This window comes from Thrips palmi, unplaced genomic scaffold (assembly GCF_012932325.1).
Source record: "Thrips palmi isolate BJ-2018 unplaced genomic scaffold, TpBJ-2018v1 HiC_scaffold_10, whole genome shotgun sequence".
In the NCBI taxonomy this organism is placed as follows: domain Eukaryota; kingdom Metazoa; phylum Arthropoda; class Insecta; order Thysanoptera; family Thripidae; genus Thrips; species Thrips palmi.
Genome location: NW_023144621.1, coordinates 1,972,021 through 1,988,639, shown reverse-complemented (window position 1 = coordinate 1,988,639; position 16,619 = coordinate 1,972,021). Strand labels below are relative to the sequence as shown.

The following is a 16,619-nucleotide window of genomic DNA, read 5'->3' as shown; positions in this document are numbered from 1 at the left end:
AATACCACAGCAAATATGTGGTCAGCCCTCCATACCACATAAAAGGGTGGTCTTGACCACGCAATACACGAGGTAACGGTTAAGTTATAGGGCTGTGCACCACTTATTTAAAGGGGTGTAATTCTTACCACATTTGCACGTGGGGTAGAATGCGGTAACCACACTTTAGGTCTCACTACAGCCAAATAAGTTATTGGGCTATCTATTTTATTTCATACACAGTCATAAATAAGCCCGAACTGCGACCTCGAAGGAAACCAAACGAGTATTATCTGCTTTCATTAACGTTCGTTGAATGAGATTTTTAAACATTCATCCCCTGTCGCTGCTCACACTGGAGCCGGATGGGAAGGCCGTTCAAGAGCGGCCCCGCTGAACCACTTCTGGAACTTTTGGTTTGATTTGATGCGCCGTTTACCCTCCAGTTGTTTACATTTAATGTGATATGTAAAAGTAAGGGACGTTTCAAGGCTAGCAGTATTTTTATGCCACGGCAAAACATGGCACCCTAAAATTTTGGCGCAACGTTTAGTCACGCTGACTTGCACTGTAACCACTGTTCCCCAAACCGCAGAAAACGGAGTGACTCGCATCGTGTGGTTTTAAGGCGTTTGTTTGCGTCACTTAAGGGGAGGTTCTACTGAAAATATTGCATTTTTCAAATTGAGACCCAGTGTAAAAATTTGTTGCAGATGTATAATAATACATAGTTAATAGTCAAATATGAAATTTAGAGCCCAATACCTCCCTCCAAATCCAGTCGAAGAGGTTTTTTCAGCCTATTGTAGCAATATCTTAAAAAATTCTCCTACGCAAAGTATTTCAACGTAAACTGATGTTCTGGACATTTTTCACTTCTTTGGCTCATATGCAATAAAGCGTGGCATCACCAAGACATGGGACCCAACAAATTTATTTTGGCGTTGCTTTTCAGAAAAAAAGTCACTAAAATATCAGAAATTTTAACATTTTCTTGAAATTTTATTGACATGCTGTCTTAAAAACACAGCTTACGGTTTTGTAATGGTCCCAGTTTCTTACTAATGCCACGGTTTATCAATTATGAACCAAAGAAGTGAAAAATGCCCAGAACATCAGTTTACGTTGAAATACTTTGCGTAGGAGAATTTTTCAAGTTACGACTGGAAGTAGCAGAAAATTCCTCTTCGACTGGGTTGGGGGCTAGGTATTGCTCTCCAAACTTCAAATTTAACTATTTACTATGAAATACTTTAAATTTACAATGAATATTGATAATTGGACTCAATTTGAAGAAAGTAAGATTTTCAGTAGAACCTCCCCTTAAAGACGTGCAAATTGCTGTCAATGTTAAAGAGAAACGAATAAATAATTATCAATTGGGCTTCAAATTTGAAACAACTCTTTTATTTCTTATTTACAGTTAACATACTGATTCATTTAACGCCGCTAGAATTTATGCAACCGTCCGTACATTCGTGTCCGTCCATACAAATCATACCGATTTGCGAAAAAGAATAGAAAGGGTGGCAAAAACATTGAACAGTCACATCTTCGTTAATGATTGAGCTACGAAGCATCACCGCCTTAACGCTAACATTAAGATAGGAAATATTCAAACCGCAATTCATACAAAACACTAAGTATCAGCCAGCATCAACCATGCAAGCCTATGGCCGCCAACTAGGGCTGGCATGTACCACCTGTGTGTGATTTAAGAAGAGCTAAAACACCAGAAGCCAATGCGCTCCCCATTCCCTAATTCTAAAATGCGATCAGTTTTTATGTTGTAGTCTGGTTCAAATTTACGTCGCCAATAAACATATAAATAAATGCAGCGGAAAGCCGCTTTGCACATTTCTGTCGTTACGTCCAAGTCTTTCATCCACAAATGCAAGTTTTTTCGCTGATAAGGCAGGAACGTTTGACCATCACAAGCACTGTCATACACCCGGTGTAATTTAGGGGCCTGCTCAACGTTATTGTACAATAACAACTTTGTTCCTATGAAGAAATGGACTATATAATGCATAAAGAAAGACATATGGTGCCCGACAGCTTGGCCACCATGGTAGCAACTCATGACTTCTGAAAATTCCTCCTTTGTGTAACGATCAAGAGCTTTAATTTTTCCAAACTCCAACAAATAGATAAGATCATCGCAGTGACCCGCGCAGCATGATTCATAAAGCACAGGCAGATCTTCCGTATTTTCCTCCTTGCCTGGTTTGACTGTACTTGCAAACTCATCTACTAAGTCTGTAAAAGCCTTTTCAATTTTGGCCACAAGGGCAGGGCTTGATTGTCCAAAGAACTTTCCGTCTGAAAATACAGGTCTTTTCTTATCAGGATGTTTGTAAAAGACTTTTTCTGTTGTCGTTTCACAGTCCTTGTCCGAGCAAACGCTGCTGTGCAAGTATTCTCGCCGCTCTACGATGATCTGGACGCGCTTGTCTTTGACGTGGATTCGTCCGCAGGGTCCGGAGGGAAGAGTGACGCCACAGTCGCGACGCGGCGTGCAGTACTCCGTCAGCAGGAGCCACAGCTCGTTCCTCGACCTGGAAAGAAGACGCACTATTACTCTTGGGCCATGTTCCGTTGACCGTTTCAACAAGGGCGGGTTGTATCGTTACATTTTCTACATTCTTTTCGAGGTCTACTAGCTTTTTTTCGACGTTTTTGGCAGTTTAGACCGCTGTTTGAGCATGAAGGAATTAAGATAGATCAAAACGGACTGAATTTTCGCCGAAAGGCTCTTAAAATCACCGGATTGGAGTCAGAAAAGTGTTATTTGGGTAAAAATCAATAAAAATAACCCACCCCTGACCGCATAATTAGATCCTTGGGGCACGGCTTTGGGAAGTGGTACGACCTTGGGATTTGAATTTTAAAGTTTTTTCATCAGTTCGGTCACTTGGAGTCGGGGAACCCATTCAAAATGACATTTTTACACTGCAAATGCAAAGGCGATACTTAAGTACATTTTTTGGCGATACAATTGAGTATCGCCTACAAACGGCATTACGGAAAAGTATTGCCTTCAGTACGGTGATACACAGAAGTATCGCCAAAATTTGGCGATACTTTTGGGTATCGACAAAACCGCGGCATTAAACTAAGGACTTGTCCCCTTGGTTTGTTCAACGTTTAGTGCCAAATAGTGGCAATACTCCGAAGTATCGCCAAATTTTGGCGATACTTTTGTGTATCGCCGTTTTGAATGCAATACTTTTCCGTAAGGCGGTTTATTGGCGATACTCAATTGTATCGCCAAAAGGTACCAAAAGTATTGCCTTTGGATTTGCAGTGTTTAAAAAAAAGCGCAAGTCTAGCGGGTTGTACTGTTCCTGCCCTAACATGATTTACGCCGCCAGAACGGCGTGATTCGTGGGAAAGGCGTGCATTGGTAAAAGACACAAGGCATGGCACAAACTTAATGCCCTTCGAAAGCCATTAAACGATTCACGCTCTGCACACTAAATGTTATGTACAATTCTGTACGAGACATCACAGTTTTTAGGAAACACGAACTTCCTGTACGAATTTTGTACAAAAAACTGCGCATATCCCTGTGCAAAATCGCCTACAATAGTGTACGAAAATTTCGTGTTCACAAGAGGCAGTATGTCTCGTACAAAATTTGTACAAAAATATTTACTGTGTTCGTATGCCCTTACAGACGTCGTTGATATGCTTCTGTTTTGCCAGTGTGCAGACGGGCTGTAACCTGGAAAAACGCTGCCTACATTTTGACCCGATGGGGCAACCACTCGCGAAATCCTGTATACACTTGATTAGGCGAAATCATGCGTGGAATCGGTAGAAATGTTGTGAAATCCCTTCGAAATCTGGTGAAATCTAGCGAAATCCCATACACTAAATGTTGAGATCAATTTTGCACGAGACATGACAGTTTTTAGTGCGCACAAACTTTTCGTTCAATTTTTTTTTTTTAAGGAAAACTGTAAATTTCCTATTTTTTGTGCAAAACCGCGTACAAATATGTGCAGAACAGCCCCCAAACAAGGAAAATTCAGAGAATTTCGGCTATTACATTAAAATTACGACGTGACGTCGGCTACCAGTGATGCGTTTACTTCGCAAACCATTCTACCTTCACTCAATCTTATCTTTACTCTTGACGGGTTTTTGACATCGACAAGGGGTATTAGGTTAAAAAAGGCCTCTTATTAAACTCCTCAAAGTTAGGGGATCTTCGTAAAATTAACGACGCACGCATGTTCCATTTTTCCCGGGTACGCTACGCACCTGCCACCGCTGCTACCACTGCCACTTCCGCCTGAACTGCGCCCTCCAGTGCGTGGCTGGCCTCCCGGCATGCTGACACGTCTCTTGGAAGCTCCTGCACAGAAGAAGACAGAGATCGTCGATGAAGTCGGTAATAATCAAAAGATGTGCTGTGCAGTACCTTGGAAAATGGTCACCAGCACTTGATGAAGTAAAAACAAGCCAAAAGAGAAAAAAATCAAGTCCGCAGTGTGACTTGAAAATCACGAACTATTTACAAAAACTGCATTTATTCTGTTTAGAGCCGCACACCGTGGCACAATGGAAATTGCAACTATTCGTACACTCTCAGACTCGTATTGACTTTTTTCTCACCGTTATTAACTTTTTGTCCTTTGCTTACGTAGTTTTTTAAGCAGCAATAATATGTAGTATTTCCTTTGCATAACCATGTACAATATTGTTTACTATAAAGACTAAATTGTCATCAATTATTGACTATTTTTAAGTCAATTGCGTATTGACTCTTTGTCAATAGCAAATTGACTTTAAGTCAATATAACGAACGAAATCTTACATAGATATTGATGAAAACGTACTTTTTATCGCTGAGTAAAATACTCTTTAACAAAGGACAAAAAGTCAATAACAGGCTGAGAGTATAGACTAACTCGGACGCATCAGTACTGATCAGCACTATTTAAAACTGGCCCTATTTTTTGGCCAGACAAATATATCTCGCCTTTAAAGGGCCAGGCGTCTCACCTTTAGATTTTCAGTGAACTACGACCTTGCGTTCGTTAGTTCGAGAGATCGTTGAAAAATTGCTATTTCATTTGTAAAACTATTACGAATTTAAGTGGCCGTTTCGCAGTTTTGGACACTCTTTGACCCACCAGCGAGGGCGTAAACACTGACTTCAAGAAATTGTGCTCAGACTACTCGGTATTAAGCTGTATTACGGGGATATTACACCTGCTTTTCCGCCTTGAAATGCCAAAATTTGGTACATTTGATCCAGAAATGGTATTACATTTACGTGTATTACGCGTAATACAAGGTTTTAGTGGACAGGGTGTTACGCGAGTGTTTACCTCCTCGCCCACCAGGCCCAGGCTTCCTCTCACGCGGCGTTTCTCTGACCCATATCCTCTACCTAAGAGGCAGGCAAACTGCAACTTGGAGTTTTATCCCTTGGGACCCCACACACAAACCGACTCCGCCGATCGAATGCACATGCCTGCGACATGCGGCGTGTTTCCGCGATATCCCGGGAACGAATCGGTAAGACATTTTCGAGGAAACGCCGAGATAAGATATTTTGAAAAGGCACCATGGACGTACACTGCCAACGGCAGCGCCGTCTCGCGACACCACACTGATAAAAGTGATGTGGCGTGAAGTTCAAGCGCATGGCAATCGTGCGGCGACTGACTGCGGTGAAGCCCGCGTATCAGCGCGAACGGCTTCGTTGATTGTGTCTCAAACCAAAGTTTCCATTAAAGCCTACACTCTCATTCCAGGAACGTGACGACACGTCGAAACGAACATGTCAAAATGTCACGTTCGGTCGAGCGTCACATTCGTTTGGGTGTGAATCGGCCAAAAATTAGCTTTTTTCACATTGAAACTAATGTGACACAATGCTCAAACGAACGTGACATGTCACGTTCGTTTCAACGTGACGTCACGTTCCTGGGATGAGAGTGTAAAGCGAACAGCTACGCTTGAATAACGTTCCGCCTTTCTTGAAGCGTAGCGCACAATGCGCCTCGAGGCTGTTCCCACGAGCTCAGGTACGCTTCAGGAAGGGCGTCATGTCTGCACTCTTGTTCCAGAGCGTTACGTCACGTTAAGGCGGGCGTGAATCACACTCCCTTGAGCGTTGTGTCACGCTCCTTTGTGTGCGAATAAAGCCAATTTGGGGCTGATTGACATCCAAACAAGCGTGACACAAACCTCGAAGCCTGAAATTTTTTCATGCTCGTTTCAAACTGATGTTACGCTTCTGGAATGAGAGAGTTAAGTCTTAGTTTTAGCAGGGCTGAATCCCCCTCACTTCGAAACGAAGGTATGGTGCAATCACTGATTTTCTAAGTGTAATAATGGACTCATTTAAAAAGCAACAACATTTTTATTGCATTGGTAGAGCCATGAAAAAGTTATTGCATTATAAGTGCAATATTTATTGTATTGCATTAGCACATTTATCGCTTTATTAGCGCAGTTATCATTTTATCACACCAAAGCTGTGATAATCTGGGCCCAGATCGGCCAAAACCTAAGAGACTTATAGCATTTTTAATGCGATAATTTTTTTTATTGCTACCACAGATGCGATAATTTAAAGGAATCACACTAGCCTTTTAACCGCAGCAAATTGTATGAAACTTATCACATTAGAAATACCAGTGATAGACATAAAGTACCTTGAGTAGAGTATTTATATCGGTCTCTTTTCCGCTCTCAGAGGAAGCGTCAGTGATTGTGAAAAGGAAATTATACCTTGGAGTGAATTGTATTTGTAGTGTCTAAATTTGTATCGTGTAGAGCAAAGAAATAAAAAATTTTAGGAGAAAATGAATTGATATTTATTTTGGTACGATTCCTATCTGCACGGATCACATTTAATGGCAGCTCTAACAAGATTGCAGATTAAATGTCACCTCTCTGTTCGCCTGAAAGTTACTCCTTCTGTACCGCCTGTGCGTCAGAAAACAAGCCCAAAGGGTCAAGATTTAGGTTCAGGTAAAGTTAGAGCCCTACTAAACAGCGATTTCCAGTTAAACATGTTTGCAATGTCGGTGGGACACTCATATGTCGGATACCACTTGTGTTGGGTATCATTTTCGTTGTTTCAAAGCGAGGATAGAACTAGATAACTGGGTTTCGAGGTTCTACGCCGCGCGCTCAACCCGAGCCCCCGCAGGCGCCCCGATTCATGGTGCGGCGCGCGGCGCGGCACGCTGAGGGCCCTCCGCTCATAATCTTCTAGGCAGGCCAGCCAGCCGCTGCCTTGCCAGCGAGGCGCTCGGCCTCTTCCAGGCTTGCTAGTCAGGCCCTGATGGAGCAGGGGAGAAGTGGGGATTGTCCCTGTTGGTCCTTCGGATATTCTTGCGATCCTTACACGTCCTTAAGGAATCCGGGTGGTCTCTGTATGTCCATATGGAGTCCTAGACGTCCTTAAAATGTCCCGGGAGAGTCCTAGCCGTCCCTAAAATGTCCCAGGGGAATCCAATGTTTCCCGTGAAAGAAAGGGTTAGAGAGCTCGAGCCACCCGCCACCCTTAGAGTTTCTTCACCGCCTTGCATGAATGAAATGCACGACGTGTCCTTCTCTTTTTTGGAGAAAATCTACTTTGGGGGGGGGGGGAATCAGTGGCTGTCCCCTAGGATTCCGCAGGACAAATCTAAGGATATCTCTGAAGGAGTTGTCCCGAAGGATGAAGGATTTCCCTCAAGGAGTTGTCCCCCAGGATAGAGAAAATAAGTGGGACTGTGAAAATAAGTGGCTGTCCCCAGGGACGCCGCAGGACAAATCTAAGGATATCCCTGGAGGAGTTGTCCCCAAGGATGAAGGATTTCCCTCAAGGAGTTGTCCCCCAGGATAGAGAAAATAAGTGGGACTGTGAAAATAAGTGGCTGTTCTCAGGGACGCCACAGGACAAATCTAAGGATATCCCTGGAGGAGTTGTCCCCAAGGATGAAGGATTTCCCTCAAGGAGTTGTCCCCCAGGATAGAGAAAATAAGTGGGACTGTGAAAATAAGTGGCTGTCCCCAAGGACGCCGCAGGACAAATCTAAGGATATCCCTGGAGGAGTTGTCCCCAAGGATAAAGGTATCCCTGAAGGAGTTGTCCTCCAGGATGGGGATAGAGAAAATAAGTTGCTATGTCCCCAAGGACGCCGCAGGACATATCTAAGGATATCCCTAGAGGAGTTGTCCCCAAGGATAAAGGATATCCATGGGATATCCCTGAAGGAGTTCTCCAGGATGGGGATAGAAAGTAAGTGGCTGTCCCCAAAGACGCTGCAGGACAAATCTAAGGATATCCCTGGAGGAGTTGTCCTCAAGGATGAAGGATATCACGGGAGTTGTCCTCCAGGATGGGGATAGAAAAAATAAGTGGCTGTCCGTGGCTGTCCCCTAGGACGCCGCAGGACAGATCTAAGGATATCCCTGGAGGAGTTGTCCCCAAGGATAAAGGATATCCCTGAAGGAGTTGTCCCCCAGGATTAATCCTTGAGAAATTTGAGGGGTTATTGTCTCCCAAGATAAATCTCTCAGAAATGTTAACGGAGGAGAGAGCACAGAATGTCATAGGACAGGTCCAGAGTCCAGTGATTTCATTTGAGGAGAGGATGTTTATTGTTCCCTGGGATAAAGCTTTGACGATTCTCTATGGACTCCTATTAGATTCCCGATGACAAATTTGATGACTTCCCTTGAGAAGCCACAGAAAATCTGAATATTGTCCCCTGGGATAAATCCTCGATGACATTTTTAGGGACGTGGGCTTGTGGAAGTGTGTCTGTCCCTTAAAAGGGTATGGAAGACTGAGGTGAATTATTGAAAAAGAGTCCAAATCTATTTACTTCTTTAATAAGCCATGAATAAATGTCACAAGATAATATATGCTTTTGCTACGAAGTAGCATCACTCTAATTAAATTGCATCACCAGAAACTTAATTCAGAATGGTAATTGTAAAGGTTTCACTTAACAGCTAAAATCCTTTGGTGCACATTTGCTGTGGACAGGAAAAATACTTAAGGTAAAAGTATTATCAATCTTGTCCCTTTTTAATGAATGAATGAATGAATAACTCAAAATTTAAATGTTGGTGCTCAGCAGTTTTAACATGTTCTCAAATAAATGTTATTCAATCAATATCAAACCTATTATGAACACATGCAGCATACACCACATTTGCGGCATGCATTTTTACAGCAGGACAACGCACTTGATGTAAGGGAATGAAATGAAGGAGGTCAGCATCTTCATCCCGCAATGTAGACAAATGGCGGATTACTGGCACAACCTCCAAAACATCATGTTCTATCACAAAAGCACCGGTATCTTCTTCACCATTGTCATTCTCATAAGAGAAAATTGTCCTTAGGGTGCAGAATGTGTCCTGGAAAGTGTAGATGAATGAGTCGTCAGACTTGATTTCCTGATTTTGAGCAGCTCGAGACCACTGCCTTGACTTTCCTTTCATGAAGCTCTCGTATTCTAGGATGTTGCGAGCATTAATACCCTCCCGCTCAAGAACTGCAGCTTCTTCAACAGTTGTAGCTCTCTCCCTGCCACGCCCAATCAGAAAAAGATTGGGACCAACTTGGCGTTTCTCTTGTAGTTCGTATGGATTGAGGATTTCTTCCAGTCTAAGCCTGACTTCTTCAGATATTCTCTCATCATACTGAGCGGAGTGGACAGCCATGTAAAGCAAGATACGTGTGATTATCTGCATGATGGCCCCTTGGGGTGAAGTCACCTTGCCTATTATCTTCATGTTTAATGACTCGAAATTGTAAGTAGTGTAGGAGAAGGCGTTTCCTAGATTTCGGACACATCTTGCTTTATGTCTGGTAGTCACGTGGAAATTGTATTTTATACGTTCAACTCCAAACATGCGTTCAAAGCTTGCTGCAACATTGTCCATAAGTCCCTCTGCATTTTGTTCATGAGCCGGCTCTATTGAATCTTGTGATAAAAGATAACAGCCATGAGAAAGAGAAGCCAGAATGTTTAAGTATACTGGCTTGATAAGACCAACTAGACATGGATATGAGTAATACATTAGCCAATTCCTCCATTCAGAACCCTTCCAGCTCGACCTCTTAAGGATGGAACGTGGCTTTCTTGCAATGCCGGAGGGAGTTTTAATTGTTAGCAACCTCCTGTTAATAGAACGCAGAAGTTCAGCACGAGTCATGTTCTCATCAACCCTGGCAGCCTGAGTTGTGAGGAGTAATTCAGTCAGGTCGGCTGTACTGCCTTCATGATCCTGGTGGAGATCATCAACGGCCTGCCCATCACGTAGGTCCAGATGTTGTGACAGTAGCATCAGGACAGATGCCCCTCTGTGTCCCTCATGGGCAGGTATTTCATCATTTTCTTCAACAAGGCGCATGGCATCTAGCATTCCTTGGTGAGTTCTGTCTTCGAACGGTGGAACCCCCTCCAAATGCACACAAGCATACCTTTGGCTGCCTGCCAGCCGTACACCTCGATGATTGCAGTAAGTGCACCCATACGCACTGTCCCACTTAGACATCCTTAACATGGAATATCTAACAGGTGAGTCCACATTGAAACCTAGGGGGATGAACCTACTATTAACTTCATTGACTCCATCTGGTCTCCAATTGATTCCTACAGTTGCAAGGCGTCTTGCTTGACGTACAAAAGGTGTCAAAAAACATTGGTAGTTTGGTTCGTGATGATCCACAAACAGTGCAGCTGGGAAATGGAATTTTTGCCTCATTTCAGGTGGAAGCTCGTTGATTCTGAGAAACAATGGCACCACTTTCAGGGATCCATGCTTCATTGGACAACATGCATCAAGGTTGAATATATAAGAGAAATTAGATGGATCTGACAAAGGTCCACCATTTTCTCTTAATCTTCTGTACAGGTCCCCATCCAAAATGTCTTCTTTCGCAGTAGGACTTATTTTTTGTCTTGTCTGGGGATACTGCAACTTCTCCCAAATCCCAGGGATGGACAGAAAGTATTTCAATTGGGTAGGTAAATCCAGGGTCACAAAGAACGGTGCCTTCCTCACAGGAACTGTGTAGCCACCAGAGACCTCATTCGGGCTCACTGCTTCGGGCTGGTCCGGAAGGTGCACAGGCCGAGCTGGCGCCGGGAGCGGGCGTCGGCTGACCGGCAGCGCCAGGTCGCCGGTTCGATGCCACACAGTGCCCGAGAGCGTCGGTTAAAGTTGGTCATTTCCGTTTTTTATCATCGCAATGAATGAGATCAGATACTAAATATGCAGATTTGTGAAAGTAACAACCGAAAAAACGTTTCCTAGGCCGTGAAAAACGAATGCCTCTGGCAGGAATCGAACAGCGAACCGGCCTCCTAGGCGCGTCGGGCTGAGCAGCCCGAGCGGGCTGCTCCGGGCTGCGTCGGGCTCTGGGCACCGAGCTCGGGCCGGGCCGGGTCGGGCTGGTCCTCTCGGGCCGGGCCGGGCTCGGGCTGGTCACTCCGTGGCGTCGGGCTGCTTTTCGCTGGAGCAGTGAGCCCGACTGAGGTCTCTGGTAGCCACACTCACACCTAGCAATATCAATTATCCTCTCTCGTCTGCCTATGTACAGTCCACACTCTCGCCTTCCACAATACACATGGAACTTATTTCCAGTTCGATTCAGAAGGATGACAGACCACAATTTAGTTTTAGACTCTGGAAAACAATTTGGGCCAAACAGTAAATTCAAATTCTTAAACTGGTCTACCAAATTTTCAAAGGTCATTCTATGCCTGACAGCAGACGCCAACTGCAAACAAATTACCTCACCTTTGGTGAGATTACCAACTAAATTTACATTGACATTGAGAAGATTATTGCTGAATGTGGCTACATGGTGTTCATTGTTAATATCGTCATCCTCTTCAGACGAAGACCCTGAGTCATTTCCTTGTCCATGTGGGTCGTCAGGATCATCTGGGTCATCTGGGTCATCTGGATCATCTGGGTCTTCAATGCCATGCTGGTTGCCGGGGTTGTCCTGAATATTTTGGTAACCTTCTAGATTCTGTTCTGGTTCCGCTTCATGCTCTTCAGGGGCTTCCTCCAAATAAAAAGCTTCAAAACACTCCAGGTCTGATCCAATATCATCACAAGCAGAAGAGGTATCAGAATCATAATGAGATGCTTCCTGCAAAGAAAGGAAAAGATGCCAAAGACATGAGTCAAAACAGGACATAATAAGAACAGACAGTGCTTTCAGAATTCCATGTAGATATGCAAAATTATTTTTGAAAAGTACAACTGTTAGAGTCGTTTCAGAAATATATTAGGTAGTGAAAGAGCAAAAAAAAAAAATCTCAGTAGGTAATGCCAGTGTTCTAGGCCTGTAAAAACGAAAATTATCTCTTTGCCAGATACACTTCCAATGTTATGCTTACCTCCTGACTGGAGCCAGATGAATCATGTGTCTGGGATTCGAATGAAGTACTGCCTTTTTCCATGCTTTGGTTGCCCTCGTTGTTCATGATATCAGACTCTGAGGGTTCCGTTTCAAGTTTGGGTGACACGGCATCACTGTTAATGGGTGAAGAAACTGTGTTTGTAACCTGTGAATGAATGCATCAAGATTTTAGAAAATGCATACAAATTTATGAGTCAAAACAGGGCATACAGGGAACAGAAGTGCTGTCACAATTCAAAACAAAACAAAAATTATCTCTTTGCCAGATACACTTCCAATGTTATGCTTACCTCCTGACTGGAGCCAGATGAATCATGTGTCTGGGATTCGAATGAAGTACTGCCTTTTTCCATGCTTTGGTTGCTATCGTTGTTCATGATATCAGACTCTGAGGGTTCCATTTCAAGTTTGGGTGACACGGCATCACTGTTAATGGGTGAGGAAACTGTGTTTGTAACCTGTGAATGAATGCATCAAGATTTTAGAAAATGCATACAAATTTATGAGTCAAATCAGGACATACAGGGAACAGAAGTGCTGTCACAATTGATCCAGGAAGCGGAAGAAGGGGATAACTCAGTTTTGGCCATTTTTCAGGAGAAACAAAAAACTGTTAGCAGGGAAAACTAAAACAAAACAAATGAATGTTGCAGATGTTAATAATTTCAAAAAGCATTAGTAAAATTTTGGAGAAAAATCAAAAGTGTAAGGTCACTCCGTAGAGGATTTCTGCGACTTATCACTTTCCGTTGAAATGGAAAACAGAGTCAGCTCACCTTATATTTCCTAAACAAAGTGGAATTTGGAGACAAGTCAAGTGGAACAATAGTCTACATAAAGAGTATGTTACTCTGGTGTATTTTTTGGACTTAGCTCTTTTTTCCAAATTGAAATTTAAAATTAAGGGGGGGTTAAGTTGAGTTGATTCTTTTTACACTAGATTCATAAAAACACAAGTTGAGTTATATCCTTTTGCCAATTTGTCAAACGGACTCATGTAGACTAAGGTTGAGTTATCTCCATTTTCCAATGAAATTTAGACTGTAAAAGGGGTTAAGTTGAGTTATACCCTTTTTCCATGTGGATTTTCTCCTAAACTGCTTGGAATTCAGTCAAATAATTTGGTCTAATGATGTAAACCATTCTAAGGCACAATAATAAAATAAAAACTCAACTTGGGGATAAGTCAAGTTATTCCCTTCTTCCGCTTCCTGGATCAATTCAAACAAAACAAAAATTATCTCTTTGCCAGATACACTTCCAATGTTATGCTTACCTCCTGACTGGAGCCAGATGAATCATGTGTCTGGGATTCGAATGAAGTACTGCCTTTTTCCATGCTTTGGTTGCCCTCGTTGTTCATGATATCAGACTCTGAGGGTTCCATTTCAAGTTTGGGTGACACGGCATCACTGTTAATGGGTGAAGAAACTGTGTTTGTAACCTGTGAATGAATGCATCAAGATTTTAGAAAATGCATACAAATTTATGAGTCAAATCAGGACATACAGGGAACAGAAGTGCTGTCACAATTCAAAACAAAACAAAAACTATCTCTTTGCTAGATACTTTTCTAATTTTATGCTTACCTCCTGACTGGAGCCAGATGAATCATGTGTCTGGGATTCAAATGACAGATTACTTTCCTCTATCGTTTGGTTGCTGCCTTTGCCCTTCTCGTCAGATTCTGAAGGTTCAAGCTTGCTTGTGCTGTGAGGATCATCTTCAGCCGAAATGTTTGCTTCAAGTTTTCCATCCTGCAATGTACACATTGTGATTACTTAGCATTGAAAATCAATTTGCATGTGATGTCCTTAACATGGTCAATGCTCGTACTACCTCAATGGGGCTAACGCTTTCTCTCAGATAATTAGGATCCAATTCTTCCTCAGAGTCATCTGACGAATGTCGTTTCCTTTTCCTCCATTTGGTAGTCCGGCTGTCACCCTGATATCGTCTCTTTGGTTCCATTTCTTCGGCAAGTAGAATTTCATTAAAATGAGGTCCAAAGCCACTTGCAATTACGAGTGACCAATTTGGTACGAAGGCGTGAATCCCATGAAATCCATGGTCAAAATTGCCAGTTGCTTACCTTGACATTACTAAATCATTTCAACAATGTTACAATACAATGTGCAAGGTTACATAATTTCACTTTCATTTCTCAAAATGCACTAACGAAGCGGCATTTCTTGTTCTCCTGAACGAAGAAACCTTGGTTGTCCACCGGGGTTCTGGATGTAAACAAACTGGCAGCGCCCGCTTCAAACATAATCCGAACCGAAGAACGTTTTCAAAATTGTTGTCAAGCCGTTCCCTCGTTTTTCGTTTTGTTGAGTCAAGTGAATGAATCTTTTTGAGAAAATCGAGAAAATGTCATTTAATCATTAAGGTGATTAAATTCAAATTACATTTTGGTCTGGATCATTAAATTGTTCGGCAAAATTTGAAAAACAGTTGACGATCAGGGTGCGGGTGCGTTTCGGCGGTTAACCGCCAACTGCCACGGCAAGCTCGAACGCGCCTCACCGCTTCGCTTGCATTCTGAACGTGAACGTTCTGGAAGAAAGAAGTAGGGGCCCAAGTTCTTTTTGTGAGGTTCTTTGTTTCTCGTGGATTCATGTTAGATGAGCATAGATAAAATGTTAGCTTTGGTGCACGATCTGTCGCGGCCTTCTGAAGATCCCAAAGTGCTGTTAACCTCTGAGTTGTGGCGCATCAAAGACGGCTACGAGTGCTTTGCGTTCAAGCCTTCATCAACTTTGAAATTTAACCGTCACGATGAGTTTGGAGTGGTCGACAAGAAAGCCAATCTCCTTGTGAAGCACACCATCCTGGCTCTAAGTAGTAAGTGAACTCAATCACCCTCCGACGCACTGTGAAACCAAGTGTGGACAACTCCGCACTTGAAACTTTAAACGCGGAGGTGTGGAATTTCCAGTCTCCACATTTGCAAGTGCAGAGCATGCAGTCTCCACGTTAGCGCCGTGCCAAGAGATGGGAGCTTTGCCAGTTTCTCCACACTTGTAGTGTGGAGACTTCAAACTCTGCATTTGCAAGTGTGGAGTTGTCCACACTTGGTTACAGTGCGGTCGAGCTCCACTTATCACACTGATATTGCTGATATTGTAGTCCAGCCAGAACTTCAAATAGATGTCATTTTGAAGACCCTGTGAGTGGGTGGTAAGATTCCGCTCAGTAACCAATATGTTCTTTGCAGACAATGTGGAGGAGTTGAATGCCATCAAGGAGAAAAGAGTGAAACCTCCCCCTCGTCTGTCGATCACTCCTGTGGCATTACCACTGGATTCCTTCAAATTTCCTAAAGTTTTGAAAGCAGCCAAGAAGGCGGCAAGTGATGCTAAGGTGGGCAGCAATATCGCTATCTGTTTGTGTGTTTCATCATTGAAGGGGTTTTAAAATCATGCTATTTGTTTTTTTTTTTCTCAGTCAGAGCAGGATACTGCATCAAAAACTGCGGCTTCTAACAATGGAAAGAAAATACTACAGAAATTCATGAAGGTCTCGAAGCAACAGGTAACGGTAATGAATAATTCTAGTCTTAAGTGTTCTCTATTGTCCAAATTTTCACCATCTGTTTTTCTTGTAGGTTATGACCAATGATGGACTAAAAGTCAATGGTAGCAAGACGCTTAAACGTAAAAAGAAGAAAGACAAGCTGAAGACAGTGGAGAATGGTGAAGGGGGCACTGGCATGATGGAGGACAATGCTGAAGGAGAGCAGGAAATGGTAGAGGAAGAAGAGAATCAAAATAACCCTGGCAAAAAAAACAAGTGGCAAAGTGGTGGTTAAGGGGCAGGTAAGTGGCATCAAGTGCAGAAGTGGCAGGGTGGCATTTAAATGGCAAGCAAATGGCAATGAAGGTGCATCAAAGGTTTTTCTTTTAAGTGGCACCAGGGTGGTATTGTAGTGGCATTAGAGTGGCTGCAAAGGGGGAAAGAAAGGTGCCATATCAAGTGGCATTGGAGTGGCATCAGAACGGCGTTAGGGTGTATGGGTGTCATGTAAAGAGGCATTAGAGTGGCTATGAAGAGATCAAGTGTTGCTGTCAAAGGGCAACATGGAATCACATCAAGTTAGCAATTCCATTACAATATTTTATTGACAAACAAGTTTTGCAGCAACACTGGTGACAACTTGAAAAACAATGGGACACAATATTTGAAATGTTCTTGAAATAGGTATTAACTAGTCTCCTACACAACCATA

General features: G+C 42.9%; 1 protein-coding gene across 2 annotated transcripts in view; it reads right to left on the bottom strand.

Moving 5' to 3' along the window:
* Positions 1–1,364: 1,364 nt before the first annotated feature.
* The window catches only part of LOC117654290, a 24,153-nt gene continuing 8,898 nt past the window's right edge, over positions 1,365–16,619 (bottom strand). For both annotated transcript variants that reach the window (XM_034400818.1, XM_034400817.1), the window contains exons 2-3: positions 4,249–4,342; positions 1,365–2,537 (exon numbers count right to left, since the gene is read on the bottom strand). In XM_034400818.1, coding sequence (XP_034256709.1) covers positions 1,694–2,537; positions 4,249–4,319 — 915 coding nt within the window. In that variant the 5' untranslated portion in view covers positions 4,320–4,342 and the 3' untranslated portion in view covers positions 1,365–1,693. The remainder of the gene's footprint in view (positions 2,538–4,248; positions 4,343–16,619) is intronic.